Raw genomic sequence first — 18,656 nt, 5'->3', positions numbered from 1 at the left:
CCTTGGTGTGAGCATTTCCATCCTGCATTCACATATGTCAGCAGCAGTTGGGGAGCAGTCTGCCCTCGCTGGAGACCCCCCACTCCCAGAGAGACATTCTTGCCCCTTAAGGTCACGGCATCTGCCTCTGCCAGTCCCAGCAAAGGGCTCTCCACCCCCAGACGTCACCTGCCAAGAGCCCATCGCAACAGATTCTTTTCAGCAACCTATGAAAGAGTTGAGATAGCTGCTCTTAGTTTATTTTTGTGGCTAAATAGTGTCCAGATGCCTCTTTTCAAAGAATGGCATTCTTTTTCCTTTTATTTTGCATACAGAGAACCCATGCAAGACCAAAGCAAAAAAGGTCTAAGCAGAGAGGCACAGAAATAGGATCCTCTCCCGTGACAATTCTGGATTTCCAGCAGAGCCGCTCCTCAGTTGCTATAACAGCCCTTACACAATCGCTGCTCTTCTGCTCCACACTCTCAGGAGATTGCAGCCACCTGAGCTCAGCACCCTGCCTCCCTCATGCACAAGGGCTGCGCACAGAGCAAAGGGCTGGTGCTGTGCCATGGGGATGAGGAGAACCCTACAGAGCCCCTTCCTTGGCAAGCACCCCTCTTCCTTTCCTCTCAAGGGAAGAGGAGAAGGGAGAGCATCAGACAGGGCATACTGCAGTTGTGTCTTGACACATGGTGCAAAGGCAGACATAAGGCCTTGTAGCCCATCACAAAGCTGGCTGGGAGACAGGGGTCTGCCCACAGTGGCCTTTGCAGCCCACCGACCCTGTGCAGAACAGAGGTCCTCCTGTCTCCAGCCACTGTGGGTTTGCTGAAGGGAACGAAGATTTGCTCTCCCACCTCTATTTGTGAGAGCATTCAAACACAAAAGTTAAAGCCAGGCTTATCCTCTCTTCTCTTTACATAAAAGCTCCCACTCAAAGCAGACGTGTTCTGCAAACTATTATCTCCTATATTGTTCAGAGTGGTTCTAATTTTTCCCACGTTGCTCAAAGCTCTATCCTCAGGTGACTGTTCTCTGAGCTTCTGCAGCTCTGCTTTACTTTTCAACTAAGATTTATCCATTAAAAAACAATTCCACCGCTTTTTGCAGCTATCATTTTGTCACATATGGATTTATTCAATAAATGCTTTTAATAGCAACATTTCTAGGCTTTGTTTGTTGAGAGCTGTCAGGCTTTTACAAGCCAGGGTTGGCACAGGAGCTGAATAGCCTCTTTGTACCCAGGAGAGTTCCCTGCTGGTCGTGACAGAGGTCCTGCACACACAACTAAATGAAGGGAAATTAAAAATATGAGTATCTACATAATTCACAGCTGGTAAATGGTGCAGAATATCAGGATTCCAGCAACATCCGGACAAATCTTTTAATAAAAAGCTGAGATGTGGCATTTTAATCTGCAATTCCAAGATTCACCCAAAGATCTAAAAGCTTAACGTAAGTATGGGGAGGGGGGGAACTATATAAAGGCCATCAGGAAGAGCAAATCCAGCCTATCCAAGGGCACTGGGAAATAACAGCTGACAGGACAGAAAGGAGAGGTCAAGACCAGTATGCCAAAAATCTTAGGCTCCTGGGTCAGCCTGGAGTCAGGCAGCACTGCTCCTGTCCATCTGCAGCCAGCTCAGAGCAGGGTCTGCAGCACTCTGGTCTCGGTGTGTGTGGCACCCACCCTGGCAGGAGCTCGCTCCCACATCTGCTGAGGAGCTGTAAGAGAAGGAGGTTGCTGTGAGAGGGAGCCGGTCTCTTCCTTTGTTCTGTTTTCCCCATCCCTTGGTTTTTCTGAGTTCTTCACATGTTCGTTGCTAAATCCTTGGCCCAAATTCTCCTCCTTGAAAGTGGTGCAGCACTAGGTTTTGCTACGGTGAAAATGAAAGAGAGAAGAGAATGTATTGCCTAACACTCTTTTGTAGGTTTCCAAAAATGATAGGCTGCTTTTGGTGCCTCTTTGGTCTTCCTTCGATGAAATGTTTAATACATTCAGACATCAGGGGGATCTCTTTTTGCTCCTTGCCCTCCATAGCTCCCCTCCCCCCAGTCCCACAAGGACTTACTAATTACATTCTCTCAGTACCCTGCTATCTCCCTCTGACTACCTCTCTCTTCTGTGCTGCAGCTTGTGTACACTGTCAAGAGGAATCAGAGAGAGCAAAGAACCAAATAAAAGATTCATCCAGGAATACAGTGTTCGATTATACAAAGAAAACCCACAGTCAGATTGCTCATCCTTATTTCCCAGAGGATGCCTCAAATGTCTTTGTTCCTTGGATTTTTTGAAAGAATTTCCTTTTCTGGTAAACTCATTTTACCTGTGAACTTGAGGCCGGGCTTTTGGTCACATTTACCCACTCTCCCATTACAGCTGTCACACTTCACTCTGCCTCCACCAAACTGCTTAGGGCTGCTTTGTTCCCAGGTTCCAGGACCTTCCTTCCATCAGCTCTGGGTTTCCAGCAGGTTTTTCTCACCAATGACAAAGTGTCATCAATGCATTCCTGCTGATAAAAGTGATTATGAGATCCCCGGAGAGGTCAGGAAAGGCATGAGCACAGGGCCCAAAGTCCCCTCTCATCTCTGACAGTGCTCTACCTTCTCCACGGACAAAGAGCACCTTCTGCTCCCAGGGTTCAGCCGGAGCCATCCTCCTCCATGCCAAAGTTACTATAAATAACTGCATAACTCTCAAACATATAAACGGGAAGCTCAGTGGCATATATAATTCACAACATGTTACAAGCTGCTCCCCTGAAATCCACAATTCCTATTACTCACGTTGTGTTATTTGTGTTTTGATATGTACAGTATTTTGCTTTCATGTAAAAGTTGTAAAATGGAGGCAGAAAATCCATCTACCCTTCCACTTTTTTGCTGGGAATCTGATCTTACCTCTGGTTTGCTGCCCTCCCAGCTGTCTGGGGATTGTACCGTTTATGCTGGAGCTCCTCCAAGATTAATGGCATCATCTGTACAGTTTTAAAAGCCTAATCTTGCTAAATCTCTTTGTTTTGAGATTTGATTGTGCCTGATCTTCATTATTTTAATTGTTTAATGTATTATAATTAAAGCTCAATTAGACCCAACAGATCCCTATTCAGCTCTCCATCCGTCACATCCATCTGCGAGCTGTGGGAAGCACAAGACAAGGAGGGTTGATCCCATTCTGGTTGCTCATTCCAGAGACCAGGTACTATTTTTTGCCACTGACTTATGTTTAACTGCAGGCAAGTCATCTGTCTTTCTGCTTCTCCAGGGGCCTCCAGTTTGCTGTGCTGACAGCCTAACTGGGTCTCGGTACAGGCTGACATCTTTACACACAGTGTTATGGCAATAACAATGACAACCCACAGCCGTCCCCATATGCAGCTGCCAGCTAACTGGAGCAGGCTCCTGTTTATGTGCAGTACAGGAAGAAAGACCCCAGACACGGAAGCTTCTAAGTATGCATGTAGCCTCAGCATTAAGCACCGACACCTCCCTTCCCACCCACCTCTTATCAAGTTCTGGAACGATTTTGGTGCAGGCAGGTGTAGACAGATCCCTTCTGCCTTCCATGCATGACGCAGCCCCATCAGAGCCATGCCAGCCATATCCTGAGCATGCTGCTGCTGCCAGGTCCCCTGCACAAAGTCAGTGGTGCAGCCTCAGTCCTGCCTGCAACCTGGCATGAGGGAGAGAGACCCTCTTTGCCCAGAGTTAAGAGCCAGGTGCTTCTTCTGAAGTGAGCGGGAAGACGAACAAGTGGGTGCCACATTTTCCTTTCAAACAGTGAAGGAATTCCATAGAATCATAGATTCATAGAATGGCTTACGCTGGAAGGGACTTAAAGAACCTCCAGTTCCAACCTCCTGCTGTGGGCAGGGTTGATACCCACTAGATGAGGTTGCCCAGGGCCCCATCCAGTCTGGCCTTGAATGCCTTCAGAAAGTTGCCTGTCTTATCTTCCCCATTACCTTAACTCAGCTCTTCAATTAAATGAGCATTTACCCAGGATGTGGAAGACCAGATTCAATTCACTCCATCTTACTAAAGAGAAATCAATTTCTATAGGGTACGCTCTTCTTACTGGGCCCCACAAGGAGATCTTTACCTAAACTTTGATAGAACAAGGGGTTCTGGCCTCACGTTGTGACAGGGGAGGTTCAGGTTGGATATCAGAAAAACAATTCTAAGTAGTGAGGAATTGGCACAGGCTGCCCAGGGAGGTGGGGGAGTCACCATCCCTGGAGGTGTTCAAGAGATGTGTAGATGTGGCACTGAGGGATGTGGTCAGTGGGCATGGTGGGAATGGGTCCATGGCTGGATGAGATGACCTTTCTGGTCTTTTTCAAATGAAATGATTCTATGATTCTATATTTGTACAAAAATGAACAGCAGGATATCGATGCTGAGAGCAATGATGGATGCTGGCCAGGGTCACAACCTTGTGGTGTCTTATCCAGTGAATAATACTGTGCAAATCAAATGAGCTCTGGTTAGCTTTCCAAAGAACATCAGCATTCCATAGCACCTTCCTAGAAGCAGTAAACGATATGGAGAAAGACTGAAACCAACATACAGACAGCAAATCAACGTGAATTCATCATAAAAACAAGATGGGAAATAACAAAGCAATGCAGAAATCTGCCATTTTCACCTCCACACAAAAAATACATATCGTGGTGTCCCACCCCCCTTCCAGCCTGATAAAAGATATTCCCTTCAGCACTGAAACCAGCACAATGTGTGATGCTGGAGGAGAACATGCACACGCATAGAGCTGCTCAGGGCCCTGTTTTTGCAGTGTCAGTGCAGACTCATCAGTCAGCCTTCCCTGAAAACATTTCAGAGATTCACTGAAGATTCTCCCCCCAGACACAAACAAAAAGAGCATTTTCCCTAGGAAGCCCTTTGAAAAGAACTACAGAAAAGGAAGATTTTTTAGCCAACATGGAGGTACAGTTTCAATTTTAAGCCTCCTAATTTGAACCGGTTTTCAGAACTGCAAAACAGAATCGGAGAGTTTGCAGCTGTGAGGCCAGCAATTCGCACAGCCAGCCCTGAGCCCCAGCCAGCCGATGAGTTGCTCTTTGTTCTGCTGTCGGCGGAGCTGCTCAGCATTTCTGACTCAGGTGGGCAGAACACCGCACACCCCAGTAGCCATGACCACAGACTGGGAGGGACCAAGCGGGAGCTATTGTTGCCAAGGGAGAATTTGTCAGAGCAAGAAGCTGGCTGGGGAAGGGAGGAGCAGCCCAAAAGCACCAGAGAGGCTGGGCTGCGGGACGAAGATCATTGGGGTGGGGGGGTTGGGGGCGGAGTTTTTGGTTGGTGGATAAACACTAAGGCGTGGAGAAAGTGAGCTGAACGCCTCTTTAAATGAATGCCTCGCAGAGCTCTGTGAACGTCCCCCTTGAGTTGCTGTTTCTTAGGTGAGATCACATTGACACACCAGAGATGTAAGCTGTTCTGTGAATGCAGGAGTGGTGCCAGGGGCTGTGTGAGAAGGGCATGCCTAGCAAACTCCCAAATCTCACACTGCACAAGCTGCAGTAAAGGCCCTCAAATGACAGCTGAGGTACAGGCACGGCAGCCTGTTTTCTCCCCGAGAAAGGAGAAAATCTGGAGGAAAAGCCTTCCCCAACTTCATGGCTGCCTCTTTCAGGGGAAGTTCTGGGACTGCAGACCAAGTACAAGTGCACCAGGAGCTTAAATGTTTCAGAAAAAAATCAAATTCTTAATCACGTTTGTTTCATCACCACCTGTATCTGTAGAAGACAGAACAAACAGCCTGGAGAGCTTCTTGTTTTGGCATACACACATAGAATCCTTAGAGTTAGAAAGGACCTCTGGAGGCCATCAAGTCCAACAATGAACTGGGACACATCAGGTTGCCCAGGCCCTGATCCAGTCTCACCTTGAAAGTCTCCAGGGACAGGGCATCAACCACATCTCTGGGCAACCTGTTCCAGTGCCTTACCACCCTCACTGTAAAAGACTTTTTCCTTGTATCTAACCTAAATCTACACTCTTTGAGTTGGAAGCCCTTTCCTCTTGTTCTATCACCACAGACCCTGCAATGACTTGGTGCTAATACCTGTTATGTTTGGTGCTAAATAGCTGTAACATTACTGACTCATGGATTCAAGCATTCAAGCATAGAACCTCATGCAGGTTCAGCAGCCATAGCTTTACCAAATGTCTACCCAGTCTTATGACCTGCTCGGTGAACCTGGTGAGGTATTTGCAGCATTCTGAAGTTCTTGTACAGCTACAATTGCTGCTTGCCTGCTGCTTATCATATTGTAGAGATCATTTGATTACAGCCTAGCAGCTCTCTTAATTAGCCTAGCCAGAGGCCTACCAAGTTCGAAAAAAATGAATGTTTAACTCAGAAGTGAGGCATTAACTATTTGGGAGGTAAGAGCTCCCATAAACTTGTTAGTCTCCTTCAGCAGTTTAACTTACTTCACATAAAAACCTCAGTAAAACAAAAGAATCCAGAAGTCAGGGGAGAAAAAAAGTGTAGCTCCTCCAGACCAGGAGTTTTTACTTCAGTTTTTCCCCAAAGCTTATAGCTCAGTCTGTGCTAGATAAATGATGAGAAATATTGGTTTGGTAGCTCTGGCCATGGCCTGCAAGAAACAGAGTGGGATCTCAGTCCCTTCTTCACTCCAGGGTTTCTTATATAAAGCCAAAAGCATTTGCCTGAGAGCTTTGTTCCTACAGAACCTTATTATGCAGGACTGGGTGTAAATGTTGACTTGCTGCTGACCTTCAAACAGGTGTAAAAGGGTAACTTCCACTAATTTTATATTTCCTGGGGTTTTACTATGATGTAAAACCAGGCAGGTTTCACAAGCAGGGACACTGCAGAGGAGCAGCTTTTATCACAGGACAGTACTATGTGTGTGCATATTCTCTGTTTTGACATCAACTCATTTATGTTGTCCTGTTAAGATAACTGCCAACAGAAGATCTTCTAAAACTTTCTAATCTAGATAAGGCAACTAAGGAAAAGACCAAAAGGAGACAAGCAGTTTCTCTTTGTTGCTAAGCTAAACTCATTTGTAAAGAATACAACTCTCACGTTGGTTTATAGAATGCTAAAGACCCTACAAGACAGTCTTAAGCCTCTATACTATACAGGAATATAGTGCAGACTTTGAAGTGTTGGGTTGGATATACTATTTGATTTGTAAGCACAGGAAAGAAAAAGTGCATCTGCTTAACTCTAGTTAACTTCCTCTAAATTAGATTCTTTAGACCCACCACACGACTGGATCTTTAAAATGTTGGGTAGCTGGTAGTGGGCGCAACAAGAATCCATAGATATTTAATGAGTGTGTATAGCAGAGCAGGAGATTCTCCAGTCAGGATGGAAAGGGGTCAGTACCAATTAGTTTTGTTACAGCTCTTGACACACACATCTTAACTGCCCAGTTGAACTTTTTTGGATGAAAAATAGCTATTAACTGGCTCCCAACAGGGTATATCTGAGACCTCATTACTAAATCAGACAAAATCCGTATGCCTGTTAAGTTACAGGAGTTGATAGTGAGCCAGGAGATCAAGGGGGAATACGAAGATAGTAACAAGACTCTGGAGATTCTGGGAGGAAAGAAGGTGTTCGGGAAGGGATGGAGGAAGAAGAGGGAAGAAAAGACAGCCGAGTTGCTCTGCAAGAAATAAACCAAAGTTTGATTGGGTTTGGTTTATTGTTTTCATGGACTTGTATTCTTTGTCTCCTAAAATCTCCTTTGCCATAATAACCTTTCAGTAACTTGGTTTAGTAGTTTAGTGGGAAGTAATGGTGATAAGAGGACGGTTGGACTAGATGATCTTGTAGGTCCTTCCCAACCTTGTGATTCTATGATTCTAACCTCAGGTTCTCTTCTGAAACCCACCCTCCATGTAGGGCACGTGCTATGCTCAATCAAAATCATTGAGCATGCTCTGGCTGGCTAGCTGCTCTCAACTGCTATATAAAGGCCAGCTTCCACCTGCCTTTCCACAGCGCTGGCATTTAATTATGCTCCTTGTCCTCTGTACAGCTGTAGTTTTTCACAAACCTTTTTTATCTTGAGATTGCAGCTCATCTTTCAAATTTGTTGAAATCAAGTACCAAAGTGTTTAAGGGGAATTGCTGAATGCACAGAGAGATAAACAACACAATCTCATAAACTTAATTTCAAAGGCAACCACGCTAAAAAACTGCCAGTTTTTAATTTCTGATCCTGTTCATGCCAAATGTTGTCTAACATTTCAGCAGCAATCTGTGGCCCTGAGAGCCTCTTTCAATACTCTATCAAGAATATAAAATAAATTGTGATAAATGTAGTCAGTATAAAACCAAATGAGTTGAAATTGGTTGCTGGGATGCAAAACTGAAGTTGACAGGCAGTCGAGAGGAAACTTGCATGAAAATGCTTATTTCATGTATTTCTTTGGGGTTTAGCAGCCTGGAGCTGTCAAGATGGTTTTGCACATGCTCGGCAGCAAAAACAAGGGAACAAAGAGATTTTACCAGAGAAAAATGTAAATTCCTACAGTATTAAGCAAACCTTCAAGGTTATAAATGCTATTAATGCCTGTAACTTGAATCAAGTTCCTTAAATACACACTTAGGGGCCCAAGCTTCCCTTGTTGAACTGGATTCTGAATTTCTACCCTAGTCTGTTGTGATGATTTTACCAAAGGGTTGTAAAAATCTAAATTGGGGGTATCAGCAAACTGTCCTTTATCCATATCTCCAAGACTTTTCTATTCTAGAAACTGTAGGTCACAAAATGATCTTTGAGGTGCCCTATCATTCCATTCTTAGTATAATTATAAACAAATTTCCTGTATCAATAATTCCTTGGATTACCTTTTAAAAACATAGGTTCAACATGTTGCCTGTTGACCCTTCGAAGAGAACGTGTTTTCAATGAGAGTATAGGCGTTCAGTGAGAGCTGGCGTACATCACATAGCAGCTACACTACTTCATTCTCAAGTTCCTTTAGAGATCCTCAAGGAGTACCCTGTGAAACTGGCAACTTACATTGTTATGAATTACGAGCACATCAGCATTTTTTTTCTGATGCCTTCATCTCTAGCAACCATCGTATATTTCTAAAGAACGTAAATAAAATAAATAATTTATCACTTAAAAATATCAGGCAAACTAACTGAATAAATGCAAACAAGAATGACTGCAATTAAGTGACAGAACAGATATGAAACAAGACAGTATGGAGCCTTCTTCCTGACAATCAACATTAAAATAACATTAGCTAGTAAGCTCAAATAAATAAAAAATAAGTCCAAAAATAAATCAAAGTAAGTATAATAGAATGATGTTAGTCTCAAGTTTGCTTCAAGACATCCTGTCTCTTCTGGTAACACTTTATAAGTATTATCTTGCTCACTCAAGAACTGTTATACATAAAGGAAATGAATACATGCTAAAGAGAGTTCCCAGGTTCCCAAATCTCAATGGCTATTGTTTGCAAAAAGCAAAGAACTGTTTTCAGTTGTAAACCAACAGAATTACTCAGGATTTAATGACTCAGGGTGTAATTCAGGCCCATGGAGAACACCAGGACAAGATCAATATGTGGTGAATTCATCAATTCTGTATCACGTTCACTTGAACTCTCACCTTTGGCCCCAGAGGACCCAGGTCCAGTCAGTGCTCCCAGCATATTGCAGAACAAAATGTGCTCATTGCAACACCACCCATCTTGAAATGGAGAAGAAAACCTATGTGATACTCTTTTTCAGTATATGTTTGGAAGACGCAAAAACCTCAGCATTAGCCAATCAGTTAAAAATGAGCACATAACAAAATCATGATATATAAACCATACACATTTCACTTGCGGGTCTCTGTCTAGCCAAGTGGTTTCATACACTCACACCAAGCCTTTTTGTTGTCGTTGGCTGAAGATGTTCACTTGATTTCTTCACAGCTCTGATAAGTGCAGCAGCATCCCTATAACAGTCCTTAGTTACATCTCAAAATAGTCTGATTAATCAATCTTACTCAAAAATGTTGTACTTTATTCTTCCGTGTAGCTTTTTGGTTTGCATTTAATGATCCAAAATCAAGCCAGGTACCAACGCAGAAACAAACTGAATTTTCCATGGGAAAGTGAATGCACCAGCACCAAGACATTTGTTATGAAAATAAGCTCTCAGACATTCAAGAATTTGTAATTTTTATACTCAATATGTAGGTGCTCAAATGCCACAGGCACACACCCATGGAGCTATACTTTACACTTGGTCAGCCAGGCCTCTCACATTAACTCCCAGCAAACTGGAAGGACACTAACTCTATGCCCATAACATCAGTCCATACCCAAAGTGTTTGAAGATTTAAACCCAGTGTACAAGATTATGGAACAAAACTTTGATTCTTCAGCCAGACACATCATTTTTAATTAAAAAATGGACTATGGATGGAGAGGTGAGGGGTTTAGAGAAGGTTTTCAGCACGTTGTTGATAAAGCAGAGGGAGAGAGCACGTGAGACCCGGCAGTTTTAACTGCTTTCCATTTGGTGATGGAAAATAGCAGCCTTATCCACAATGTATGTTTTTTATCACTGGCACCTGACACAGAGTCAAATCTGACTCACTTTAGACCATCAAGGGAAAAAAAAAAAGGAACAAAATGAGAAGTCCAAACTTCACCCTACAGTAAAGTCTGTGTTTGGTCAGTCTACAAGAATGACCTGAGGACAAAGCGCGGCAGTAGATTCAAGAGCCCAAACAGACTGCACTAGAGAGGAATGAGGCATCTCATCTACTAACGCCATCAGTAAAGCTTAAAGTTTGACTTGTGAATCACAGGCTTTGGATATGGAAAGAAATGAAGGTATCTAGGACAGATTCCTAAACAAATTTTGATGTAAGTTTTATTCCATAGAGGTAGTGATGCTCTGAAGATTTTACTGTTGATAACTGGAGGGCAAGGAGCTGAAAACCCTACAGAAGCAAAAAAAGATGGCAAAAGGATACTCCTATATACAACATAATAACCTGAGAATTGGCCATAAGAGCGTGTAACAAATTGACAGCAGCAAAGATTTTGAGCAGCAGCTATTAGAAAAGTGGCTCAAGACAGAAGGACCCCACAAAACAGAGCTGCCATCTCTCCTTCCCACCCCCACTAGAGGCCAGAGATCTGCAGGATCATCTCTCGGTCTCCAGAGAAGTGCCCTTTGCTGCCTTTCCTCATGTCTCCATTCCCAGAAAATAAAAAAAACAAAAAACAGAACATCTCCATTTTCTGCTGCTTCCTTGCAGCAGATCCAGCAGCACCATGCCTCCCATTCACCAACTTGTAGGAGCTATTCCAGCCGACTTCCTGACTGGAGTGAGGGTAACCTCCCCCAAAATCCCCGCTCTACTAAGCAGATAACCCTCCCTTGCTACTCATCCACTTTTAATCAGATACAGTTAAGCACGGAGCAGAATGACTAAACACTTCCAGGGAAAAACGATGACAGGGAAGAAGAACTGAATGCTGTGCTCCAGGGAGAAGGAAAGAAATCTGGGGCTGTTTTCATTTTTTCCCATTCCATTTCTTCCTCTCGTGTAAGAAGAAAGTAAAGCGAGAAGCGCTGTAAATAAGCATAGATATATATACTTTTATATGCTAATGTGTCTAACTCCACAAATGAGTTGTAGCTCCCAGCTGCTGACAAGGATGCCTGACAGCCTGAGATAGTGAAAGTGCAAGTCACCGAACAAAGAGCTGTGTGGAAGGCAGCACTGAAAATGCTGCTGAAGAAAAGGGAAACTGCTGAAAGCGTTTCTTTTTAAGAGGCCGAATTCCTTGGTCAAAACGGCAGCAAGAAGACAAAACGTAGCATTCCACACCAGGGGAAAAGGGCAGGAAATATAAGGGTAGCAGACAGCAGGAGAGTGTCTGTTTGAGAGCAAAGGTGAGTAATGCCTAATTCCTTGGATCGGTTTCAAATGGCAGCGTTTGTGTTATCACAAAACATTCAAGTACCTCCAAAAGTGTATATTCTATATTTGGGCGGTTGCCATTTCAATGAGAATTTGCTACAAAATAAAGGTTTAAGACTTATGTCAAAACTGAACTCTCAAACATAACTCGAAGCAAGTAGCAGCAAACGCTGTGCTGTGATACCATCTGTGTTCACGTACAGCTCTCGAGCTCTCCTCCTATTGCTTCCTAAAGCAGTAATGATAAAAAATAAACACAGATATGATGGAGAAGCACCGTGTGTTGGAATACAAGATGAAGCTGAGCCTTACCATGCTTGTTACAGAAACAAACTCTGTATCCGCATACTGCAACAAAGCATCCCCGGGGAAATAAAAATGAAGGTTATATTCTCCTTCATGTTTAGATTGTCAGTGTTAGATTGTCCCAGCCAAGTCTGGTGAGCCCAGACCATCTGAACACTGCTTTTTTCAGCTCCTTCCTCAAACATCCCAGCACCTTTCTATGTGAAAGTGGGTGAAATTCTTTAAACGCTGGAGGAGATGGAAGGCACCAGAATGGTTGAGAAAGGGGGGGGGAAATACTTCAGTGTTAAATCAGCATAGGAGATAACAGAATCTCAGAATGGATCACAGAATGACCCGGGTTGGAAGGGACCTCAAGGATCATGTAGTTCCAACCCCCCTGCCTGGCAGGGCCACCAAACATACACCTTTACTAGATCAGGTTGCCCAGAAGTTGTGCTCCTATTCACACTGTGCTCTAGCAGTGCTCCAGCCCAGCCCTGTCCAGCTACTCGTCGAGCCCACAAGCGTGCTCACAACTTCCTCTTGCTTTCCGAGAATCACCTCGCTCCTCCTATGCTAATCCCACACGCTGCCTAGCAAGAGATGTGGAGGCTCTGCCTACACACACACCGTGTGTCCCGCACCATTCGTTCTCGTGGTCAGTGAGCGGGCAGGGCAGCGGGCAGAGCTGCTGCTTCCCATCCCCACAGCTGAGATGCGGCAATGTGCCACGTGACAGCCGGGTAAGGCTGTGTCACATCTTGCACCGAGAAGGAGCAGGGTGGAGCTGCGGCTGGAATCTCCATCAATATGAACGCCTGGAGGGAGGAATCTCCCTCTTCCAGCGAGGATGGTTCTGCTCCGTGATATCTTCGGTGCGGGTCTCTAAGGGGGAACCTCCCCGAGCCCTGCACTGTGTGAGGCAGCACACGGGGCAGCTCCCCGCCCCACACGCTCGAGGGAAGGAAGGCGGTGCGGGCTGAGGTGAATGCGGCCATCCAGCACCTCGATATAAAATAAACCAGCCTTTCCAACACGGGCAGCGTTCAGCATTCCAACACCCCCCCCTTTCCTCCTCCTTTTCTTCCTCCTCCTCCCCCTCGCAGGCCCCGGGGCCCTCGTCCCGCACCCCATCCCGGCGGGGTTTGCTCTCGAGCCCGGCGGGGCCGCTGTGACTCCTCGGCCCGGGTGTGAGACACAAAGGCGGCACACACACACAGAGCGGGGAGCGCCGGGGGCCGGCGGGGATAAGGGGGACGCGCGCTCCCGCGGGCGGGGCCCGGTCTCGGCCTGCGCCGGGGGAGGCGCGTGCTCGCGCTCTTGCCCTCTCCGTTGCCATGGCGCCGCTTGACGTCACGGGCGCTGCGCTGTCCGCGCGGGAGCGGCGCGGTGATTGGCGGAGCCGCCGTGTGTGGCGCTGGGAAAGAGGCTGCAGCGCCGCGAGCCGCGACACACACACACACACAGCGCCGCGAGCCCCGACACACCGCGCCTCGAGCCGCACCGAGCAGGTAACGGGGCCCCACACCGACCGACCGCCGGCTCCAGCGGGCGGCAGGCGGGCAGCCAACGGCCCCGGCCCCTCCTGTAGAGCGGGCAGCGAGCGGGGCGGGGGGGGCTGGCGGGGAGGGCGGCGGGGGGAACACGGCTCGGCGGGGCGGGGAGCCTCAGCGCGGGGCCCTCAGCGCGGAGCGGGGGGATACGGCTCACGGCTCCCCCCCCTTCCTCCCTCCTTCCGCCGCCTCGGGCCGGGCAGGCGGCATCCTCCTCCTCCTCCTCCTCCTGCCGCTCCGCCGCCCCCGTTGCCGTGCGGAGGTGATCGGGATTAGGGCGCACGGCGGTGGGCAGGGCTGCGGCTCCCGGCCGCCATGACAAAGGCGCGGGCGCGGCGCTGTGTGGCTCGGCGGAGGGCGGATGCGGCGGGCGCGGATGGGGCGGAGCCGCCCCGAGGCGGGGGCCGGGCGCTGCTCTGTGCTGCGCTGTGCTGAGCCGTGCTGCCCTGCCCGCCGCCCGCGGCTCCATCTTACGGCGGAGCGCGGCCCAACCGCGGTCTTGGCGCTCGGTGCGGGCAGTGCGGGCCTCGGAGCTCCTTAAAATGGCTCCTGAGAGCGGGGCGGATCGACGTGCTGCGGCCTCCAGCCTCGGGCTGCTCAAAGGGCCGGGGGACCGGACGGCTGAAACGCGCTCGGGTTTTGTCGTCTGTGGGAGGTTTACACCAAGAAACTCGTGGTTTCTTGGTGTAAAATGACAATAGGTTGCAGGGTAAGGTGCGGGGTTTTGTGTGTGGAACGCGTGGGAATGAATAAAGCATCCTGACCAAAGCGGGTTTTGGTTAAACGAGCTTTGAAGGATGATAGGTCACCAAACACCAGAGGACCGTGCCAGGTACATAAAAAGGTGGGGGGAGGAAGGGTTGTTCTCCCTTCCCCCCCAATAGGCACAAGGGTCTCTATCAGGAGCCCAAGCCTTGACTGGATCCAGGTTATGAAGCATCCCAACCAGCTTGTGCTAGTGAAATACTGACATCGACGTCATATTTCTTCCCAATTGTAAAAATCTCTTTGTCTCTGGAATATAACCCCTCAGGCCCAGGAGCTGTATCTGGGTCAGAAGGCCAGCGTAGCCTGACTGGAGAAGGGAGGTTCCCACCATGGGAGGTGCGGTCCTTCCAGCTTAGGGCTCTGCTCTGTTCTGGCTCTAGAGCATCGGATGTGGGGTTTGATTGGCACATCCCTCTTCCAGTCCTTTCTGGATGGAGCAGTAAGGTTCTTTTAAGGCACGGAGTTGTATGATACTGTTTGCCTGGCCTTTTTTTTGTCAGTTCCTCTGGCAAAAATACAGTTGGCTATTTTCTTTATCAATTTAGTTGCATTCATAATTAGGTGCAGTTGACACCGAAGCTTGAATGTGCTCTAAAGAGAAAGTGATGGCAAGGAACTGGGATCACGTGTGCACTTAAGATGGGAATTATTTGCTTCTGGTTTCTTTGGATGCTTTTATTTGCGTTTCAGAAATAACTTAAACCATTTAACTTTGCTTCTCTCTTAAAAAAAGAAAAAAAAGGACTTTATGTTTGAGTGTTTGTGTGCCTTGCATTCCAGATTTCAGCTGTACTTCTTAATTCCAGGCTACTTAAAGGATGGCTGTTCTGCGTGTGAGGTTGAAACATCTTTGTCCTTAACCGTTGTCTTAATAACGCCTCGCTATTTTTTCCTCTTCAGAAATCTCAGCATGGATAAAAATGAGCTAGTGCAAAAGGCCAAACTGGCTGAGCAGGCTGAAAGATATGATGACATGGCGAGTTGCATGAAGTCCGTGACCGAGCAAGGAGCCGAGCTGTCCAATGAAGAGAGGAATCTCCTCTCTGTTGCCTATAAAAATGTTGTAGGAGCCCGTAGGTCATCTTGGAGAGTCGTCTCAAGTATCGAACAAAAGACGGAAGGCGCTGAGAAAAAACAGCAGATGGCTCGAGAATACAGAGAGAAAATTGAGACTGAGCTAAGAGACATCTGCAATGATGTGCTGGTGAGAAATAACAAAACTGTTGTTGTGTTTTACCTTAGGGTTGCAGGGTGAATGGTGCCGGGTCTCGTTAGGGATGCCTCTATCTGACCTTTAATTAAAGACAGTGTCCTACAGTATTTCTGAAGGACAAGACTAGAAAACTGTCTAACTTTTCACGGAATCACAGAATTAGCAAGGTTGGAAAAGACCTAGAAGATCATCTAGTCCAACCATTACCAATACTTCCCAGCTAAATCATATTCATCAACACAACATCCAAACGTTTCTTGAACACTCCCATGGTCGGTGACTCCACCACCTCCATGTGCAGTGCATTCCAATGCCTGACTACCCTTTCTGAGAAGTAATATTTCCTAATGTCCAGCCTGAATCTCCCCTGGCGCAGCTTAAAACCATTCCCTCTAGTTCTATCACTAATTACACAAGAGGCCAACCCCCAGCTCACTACAACCTCCCTTTTCTTTCCCTCTAACGTATCAATTCTTTTATATGGGAGTATAATTACAAGCACCAGTATATTTGGAGACATGTTTAAACCTTGTGTTAACTTTTCATAACTATTCCTTTATATGCAGTATTTATTTGAGACTGAAGAGGGGAAGGTTTGGTTTGGGGTTTTCCAGTCCTCCCCTACATGGTAATTGTGTCCCAGATCACACTGATTTCTGTGACTTTAAAATGCTGCACTGGTTGTAAGAGGTAGTTCTTACTCTACGGAAATTGTGCCCCTCCCTGTTTAAGATGATGTAATGTTAGTTATGACTCAGCCATGCAGAAAGCTGCCTGCAGGAAGAGGCAGTAGCAATGCTACGCTAGCCTCTTAAACTTTAGGCTTTCAGAAGTAAACAAAAAAGGAGAGTTCCAAGCTAAGATTTGCTGTGACTTGTAGATATGTTAAAGTCTATGTACACTGTTGGTAGATACATGTTTTTCTTTGCAGTGGGAAATGGTGTCATAAAATCTGAATCTCTTCCAGATGCTTGTTCTACATTGTCAGTTTTTCCTATTGCCAGTACCAATAGTGCCACAGTGAGCACACGAGCAGAGGGTGTCCTGTCCTGCCACCAGCTGGGAGGTACCTGGTGCTGTCAGCTGGACACGGACCCTACTGGTGTGTCCTGTGCATCCAGGTCATATACATGGACGTGACCATGGTGTGTGATAGGGGGGGAGTCTTAAGTAGCTGAGCACGTGCTTGAAGACCTGATGTCAAAGTAAAATTACCATCAATGAGCAGCATAAATTTCACATGTTGTATAGGATAACTAAATGCCATGGGTGCTAATTGCCTCTAGGAGGCTGGTTCTCCGGGGGCGTGTGTAAGTCAGCATGGATAACTTTTGAGCCTTGTCTTCCACGGTTCTGGTAATGCACCATGAATGTAGGTTTCTTTATTTCGTGAGGATAGCTCTTAAATTTCTTCCAGAAATCAAAGTGCCAAACACACGTACAGGAGGAAACCCTGGTTTACTGCCTGTTATGTGAAGTAGTAACTCATCTATTGAAGCCTGGGAAATAGAGATTATAATCTGATGTTGTAATTCCTTGTTTCTTTACAATTTTTATTAATTTATTTTATTAATTTATTTTATTAATGGAGAAAGTCCTTGAGGGCGGGTGCTTCAGAATGATCTGAGTTTCTCTTGTAAACTCCGGTTGTGTTGAAGGAATAATTTCAATGATGCCGTTGGGCTTAGAAACCTTTTTTAGCAGAACTTAACAAAGTGTTTGCAATTAGATTTTTCTGATAATGAAAGCCAGATGGAGGCAAAGCTGGCTTGCTTTTATTGTGCATGCTAAATACAAGGCTAAAACAAAATCCTTGTTGTTGAGTCTGCTGCAGTAGTAGGATCTGGGAGAGGGGAATGCAGGAGGAGAATCTTGTTTTAATCTGTTCCATCTCAATAAGACTTGAATTCGTGTGTGTACCAAGAGAAGTGTAAAGCACTTAAAGAAATGAATATTCTTTGCCTTGTTACTACTTCTAGGCAGCTGATGTCTTGCTCATTTTCAGTGTTGCCAGTCCAGTTTTTCTTAATAGGTTAAGGGGAAAATCACTGTCCGGTTGAAACAATGCCTCAGGCAGTGATTTGCTGTAACTAAACCTAAATTGAAAGAGCTGTTTTAAAATGGGGGTGGGGTGAAATGTGATATTCAAATGATAGAATATTCAAAATGCTGACAGACAGAATGCACCAAGTTTGAGAATTGCAGTCAAGGGTTGGATTATATGTTAAAATGTACTTGTTTCTTGGTTGAGTTGTCCTATTCGCATTATGTTCTTACCTGCCTAGAAATGTGACTGACTGTATTGCTGTACTTGAAAGCTGCTTTGCTTTAATGGAGGGGCAAGTAGTAATTTATTTTTTCCCCTATGAACAGGAGTCTGTATGTTGCCATATGCAAAGGAAGAACTAGGATTTCATTTATTTATTTCTAAGATTCTCTAGTTTTGCATAGTGTAGCCTGGTGCATAACAGCTCACAGGACCAAAGAGTAATGCTTACCAAACTATAGTTTTTACAAAGTATGCCATTAGTGTAACCAGAAGTGTTAAATTTTCAGTTCCCAGTCACCAAACCTATCCGTTTTGGTACAAATATGGCTTGAAAACTTTTGTATCCCTTATTAAGACTGTGTATCTGTTTGAGCTGTAGCCTTCAATCGCTTATTAGGCTCTGAAGTAATATTTAATACCCTGGAGTGTTACATCATGGCTCAATGTGGAAGTGACTGCTGCTCAGACCTCTGTGTTGAGGGGTGGAAAGCAATGAAGAGGCTGTGACTAGTGAGGTGCAGCCAGGGCTGGCTCTTCCCTCATTAGTTGGAATCAAACCACCAGTGGGTTGGAAGAAACAGCCCTTCTAACCCACCTGGTGCAGAATATATACCAAGCTCTGGGTT

General features: G+C 45.9%; 1 protein-coding gene across 1 annotated transcript in view; it reads left to right on the top strand.

Annotated features, from left to right (window-relative positions):
- Positions 1–13,603: 13,603 nt before the first annotated feature.
- The window catches only part of YWHAZ (tyrosine 3-monooxygenase/tryptophan 5-monooxygenase activation protein zeta), a 25,426-nt gene continuing 20,373 nt past the window's right edge, over positions 13,604–18,656 (top strand). The window contains exons 1-2 of the mRNA XM_015856086.1: positions 13,604–13,738; positions 15,449–15,752. Coding sequence (XP_015711572.1) covers positions 15,459–15,752 — 294 coding nt within the window. The 5' untranslated portion in view covers positions 13,604–13,738; positions 15,449–15,458. The remainder of the gene's footprint in view (positions 13,739–15,448; positions 15,753–18,656) is intronic.

This window comes from Coturnix japonica, chromosome 2 (assembly GCF_001577835.2).
Source record: "Coturnix japonica isolate 7356 chromosome 2, Coturnix japonica 2.1, whole genome shotgun sequence".
Classification (NCBI taxonomy): domain Eukaryota; kingdom Metazoa; phylum Chordata; class Aves; order Galliformes; family Phasianidae; genus Coturnix; species Coturnix japonica.
The sequence above is the reverse complement of the archived record's forward strand: the minus strand, read 5'-3'. Positions and strand labels throughout refer to the sequence as shown.